Source organism: Oncorhynchus keta, unplaced genomic scaffold (genome assembly GCF_023373465.1).
Source record: "Oncorhynchus keta strain PuntledgeMale-10-30-2019 unplaced genomic scaffold, Oket_V2 Un_scaffold_139_pilon_pilon, whole genome shotgun sequence".
Taxonomy (NCBI): Eukaryota; Metazoa; Chordata; class Actinopteri; order Salmoniformes; family Salmonidae; genus Oncorhynchus; species Oncorhynchus keta.
This window is the reverse complement of record NW_026290780.1, coordinates 647,501-652,500: the sequence shown is the minus strand read 5'-3', so window position 1 is coordinate 652,500 and position 5,000 is coordinate 647,501. Positions and strand designations below refer to the sequence as shown.

The following is a 5,000-nucleotide window of genomic DNA, read 5'->3' as shown; positions in this document are numbered from 1 at the left end:
ACTCCACAAATTTCTTGTTAAAACAAACTATAGTTTTGGTCAAGTTGGTTAGGACATCTACGTTGTGCATGACACAAGTAATTTATCCAACAATTGTTTACAGACAGATTATTTCACTTATAATTCACTGTATCACAATTCCAGTGGGTCAGAAGTTTACATACACTAAGTTGACTGTGCCTTTAAACAGCTTGGAAAATTCCAGAAAGTGATGTCATGGCTTTAGAAACTTCTGATAGGCTAATTGACATCATTTGAGTCAATTGGAGGTGTACCTGTGGATGTATTTCAAGGCCTACCTTCAAACTCACTGCCTCTTTGCTCGACATCATGGGAAAATCAAAAGAAATCAGCCAAGACCTCAGAAAAGAAATTGTAGACCTCCACAAGTCTGGTTCATCCTTTGGATCAATTTCCAAACGCCTGAAGGTACCACATTCATCTGTACAAATAATAGTACGCAAGTATAAACACCATGGGACCACGCAGCCGCCATACCGCTCAGGAAGGAGACGCGTTCTGTCTCCTAGAGATTAAATCAATCCCAGAACAACAGCAAAGGACCTTGTGAAGATGCTGGAGGAAACAGGTACAAAAGTATCAATATCCACAGTGAAGCGAGTCCTATATCGACATAACCTGAAAGGCAGCTCAGCAAGGAAGAAGCCACTGCTCCAAAACCGCCATAAAAAAAGACAGAGTACGGTTTGCAACTGCACATGGGGACAAAGATCTGACTTTTTTGGAGAAATGTCCTCTGGTCTGATGAAACAAAAATAGTTTGGCCATAATGACCATCGTTATGTTTGGAGGAAAAAGTGGGAGGCTTGCAAGCCGAAGAATACCATCCCAACCGTGAAGCCCGGGGGTGGCAGCATCATGTTGTGGGGGTGCTTTGCTGCAGGAGGGACTGGTGCACTTCACAAAATAGATGGAATCATGAGGAAGGACAATTATGTGGATATATTGAAGCAACATCTCAAGACATCAGTCAGGAAGTTAAAGCTTGGTCGCAAATGGGTCTTCCAAATGGACAATGACCCCAAGCATACTTCCAAAGTTGTGGCAAAATGGCTTAAGGACAACAGAGTCAAGGTATTGGAGTGGCCATCACAAAGCCCTGACCTCAATCCCATAGAACATTTGTGGGCAGAACTGAAAAAGCATGTGTGAGCAAGGAGGCCTACAAACCTGACTCAGTTACACCAGCTCTGTCAGGAGGAATGGGCCAAAATTCACCCAACTTATTGTGGGAAGCTTTTGGAAGGCTACCCAAAATGTTTAACCCAAGTTAAATAATTTAAGGCAATGCTACCAAATACTAATTGAGTGTATGTAAACTTCTGACCCACTGGGAATGTGATGAAAGGAAGATGAAATAAATCATTCTCTCTACTTGTAATTCTGACATTTTACATTCTTAAAATAAAGTGGTGATCATAACTGACCTAAAACAGGGAATTTCTACTCTGATTACATTTCAGCAATTGTGAAAAACTGAGTTTAAATGTATTTGGCTAAGGTGTATGTAAACTTCCGACTTCAACTGTATATAGTGCACTACTTGTGACCCATAGGGCCCTGGTCAAATATAGTAAATATGGTGCTGTATGGGATGCACTTCACCTCTGAGCCAGGCCTGAGGGAGGGTTAGAGAGGGGTAGGAAGGTTTGAGAGGGGTATGAGGGTTAGAGAAGGATATGAGGGGTACGAGGGTTAGAGATGGGTCGAGAGGATTAGAGAGGGTAAGGAGGGTTAGAGAGGGGTTGGTGGGTTAGAGAGAGGTAGGAGGGTTAGAGAGTAGGAGGGTTAGAGATGGGGGCCGAGAGGATTAGAGAGGGGTAGGGAGGGTTAAAGAGGGGTAAGGAGGGTTAGAGAGGGTTAGAGAGGGGTAGGAGGGTTAGAGAGGGGTAGGAGGGTTAGAGTGGGGTTGGAGGGTTAGAGAGGGGTAAGGAGGGTTAGAGAGAGGTAAGGAGGGTTAGAGAGGGGTAGGAGGGTTAGAGAGGGGTAAGGAAGGTTAGAGAGGGGTAGGGAGGGGTAGGAGGGTTAGAGAGGGGTAGGAGGGTTAGAGAGGGGTAAGGAGGATTAGAGAGGGGTTGGCGGGTTAGAGAGGGGTAGGAGGGTTAGAGAGGAGTAGAGAGGGGTAGGAGGGTTAGAGAGAGGTAGGAAGGTTAGAGAGGGTAAGGAGGGTAGAGAGGGGGTCGGAGCGGTAGAGGGGGTAGATAGGAGAGTTATGAACCTCAACTGAGTGACCCTCCAACCGTATTTACTGTATAGAGGGGACCATAGCTTTCTGGCCCCTTGTATTTAAAATACTTTAGCCTCAACTGAATGACCCTCCAACCATATTTACTAACAGTATTGTCCTCTTTAGTGAGATGAGGCTGACAGAAAGGACACACACTGAGTCTCCATGTTGTCTTGCTCTGATACTGTAATAAGCTTGGATGGATCTTATTTTCTCCCTAACAGAGAAATACTAGACTTTCTGAAAGGTGAACCTTCCCTTTTCGCATCGCGTCTCCTCCGACTTCTAAAAACACGCCGGGCGTGGAGATAACATCCCTTCCCCCGAGTTCAAACCCAAACCGACGAGAGCGATGGTTTGAAACCGTCAGACGGGCATTTCATATTTCATAATTTCATCCAACCGCTCTCTCTCTCTCTCTCTCTCTCTCTCTCTCTCTCTCTCTCCTCTGTTCTCTGTTCTCTGTTCTCTCTCCTCTCTGTTCTCTCTCTCTCTCTCTCTCTCTCTCTCTCTCTCTCTCTCTCTCTCTCTCTCTCTCTCCTTGATGTCAAACTTCAAACACGTCATTTTATCTGTTTCTCCCCTTCTTCCTCACTGATGATTTTTTTTCAAAACACTCTCCTCCCCTCCCTCTCTCCTCCCCTCCCTCTCTCCTCCACTCCCTCTCTCCTCCACTCCCTCTCTCCTCCCCTCCCTCTCTCCTCCACTCCCTCTCTCCTCCCCTCCCTCTCTCCTCCCCTCCCTCTCTCCTCCCCTCCCTCTCTCCTCCCCTCCCTCTCTCCTCCCCTCCCTCTCTCCTCCCCTCCCTCTCTCCTCCCCTCCCTCTCTCCTCCACTCCCTCTCTCCTCCCCTCCCTCTCTCCTCCCCTCCCTCTCTCCTCCCCTCCCTCTCTCCCTCCCCTCTCCCTCTCTCCTCCCCTCCCTCTCTCCTCCACTCCCTCTCTCCTCCACTCCCTCTCTCCTCCCCTCCCTCTCTCCTCCCCTCCCTCTCTCCTCCCCTCCCTCTCTCCTCCCCTCCCTCTCTCCTCCCCTCCCTCTCTCCTCCCCTCCCTCTCTCCTCCCTCCCTCTCTCTCCCATCCTCCCTCTCTCCCTCCACTCCCTCTCCCTCCAACTCCCTCTCTCCTCCACTCCCTCTCTCCTCCACTCCCTCTCTCCTCCCTCCCTCTCTCCTCCACTCCCTCTCTCCTCCTCCCCACTCTCCTCCACCACTCTCTCTCCCTCCCACTCTCTCTCCCTCCCTCTCTCCTCCCCTCCCTCTCTCCTCCCCTCCCTCTCTCCTCCTCCTCCCCACTCTCTCCTCCACTCCCTCTCTCCTCCAGACTCCCTCTCTCCTCCACTCCCTCTTATCCTCCCCTCCCTCTCTCCTCCACTCTCTCTCTCCTCCCCTCCCTCTCTCCACCACTCCCTCTCTCCTCCCCTCCCTCTCTCCTCCACTCCCTCTCTCCTCCACTCTCTCTCTCCCCTCCCTCTCTCCTCCCTCCACTCTCTCCTCCCACTCCCTCTCTCCTCCACTCCCTCTCTCCTCCACTCCCTCTCTTCTCCAATCCCTCTCTCCTCCACTCCCTCTCTCCTCCCCTCCCTCTCTCATTGTCATTGGAGCCTAGATTCATTTTAGATTAAATAAATAAATGTGGTTTTATTTCCTGTTTACCTTCAAAGGATCTCCATTATGTGGCGTGTGATAAGGGAGAGGTGGTTCTGGCAGAAGTGGCCCGGAGGAAGGCTAATGAAATCCATGCTGAAGAAGGAGTCACGACCACGTTGGGAAACCACGGTAAGAACATGTATCAAATCTGGATCCAATAAATTAAAGAAAAGAGGAGAAGGAACCAAATGTAATGGAGACACCACTGTAGACACCACTAGTCTTTTATAGTGGAGACACCACTGTAGACACCACTAGTCTTTTATAGTGGAGACACCACTGTAGACACCACTAGTCTTTTATAATGGAGACACCACTGTAGACACCACTAGTCTTTTATAGTGGAGACACCACTGTAGACACCACTAGTCTTTTATAGTGGAGACACCACTGTAGACACCACTAGTCTTTTATAGTGGAGACACCACTGTAGACACCACTAGTCTTTTATAGTGGAGACACCACTGTAGACACCACTAGTCTTTTATAATGGAGACACCACTAGTCTTTTATAATGGAGACACCACTAGTCTTTTATAATGGAGACACCACTAGTCTTTTATAATGGAGACACCACTAGTCTTTTATAATTGTCATAAGGTGAATGCACCAATTTGTAAGTCGCTCTGGATAAGAGCGTCTGCTAAATGACTTAAATGTAAATGTAAATGTAAATGGAGACACCACTAGTCTTTTATAATGGAGACACCACTGTAGACACCACTAGACTTTTATAGTGGAGACACCACTGTAGAACACCACTGTAGACACCACTAGTCTTTTATAGTGGAGACACCACTGTAGACACCACTAGTCTTTTATAGTGGAGACACCACTGTAGACACCACTAGTCTTTTATAGTGGAGACACCACTGTAGACACCACTAGTCTTTTATAATGGAGACACCACTGTAGACACCACTAGTCTTTTATAATGGAGACACCACTAGTCTTGTATAGTGGAGACACCACTGTAGACACCACTGTAGACACCACTTGTCTTTTATAGTGGAGACACCACTGTAGACACCACTAGTCTTTTATAATGGAGACACAACTAGTCTTTTATAATGGAGACACCACTGTAGACACCACTAGTCTTTTATA

The 5,000-nt window shown here is 47.8% G+C and overlaps 1 protein-coding gene across 20 annotated transcripts in view; it reads left to right on the top strand.

The window, feature by feature from the left end:
* wdpcp (WD repeat containing planar cell polarity effector) overlaps window positions 1-5,000 on the top strand; it is a 145,750-nt gene that overhangs the window by 101,122 nt on the left and 39,628 nt on the right. For all 20 annotated transcript variants that reach the window (XM_052513743.1, XM_052513740.1, XM_052513741.1 and 17 more), the window contains one exon: window positions 3,908-4,022. In XM_052513743.1, the coding sequence (XP_052369703.1) occupies window positions 3,908-4,022 (115 nt within the window). The remainder of the gene's footprint in view (window positions 1-3,907; window positions 4,023-5,000) is intronic.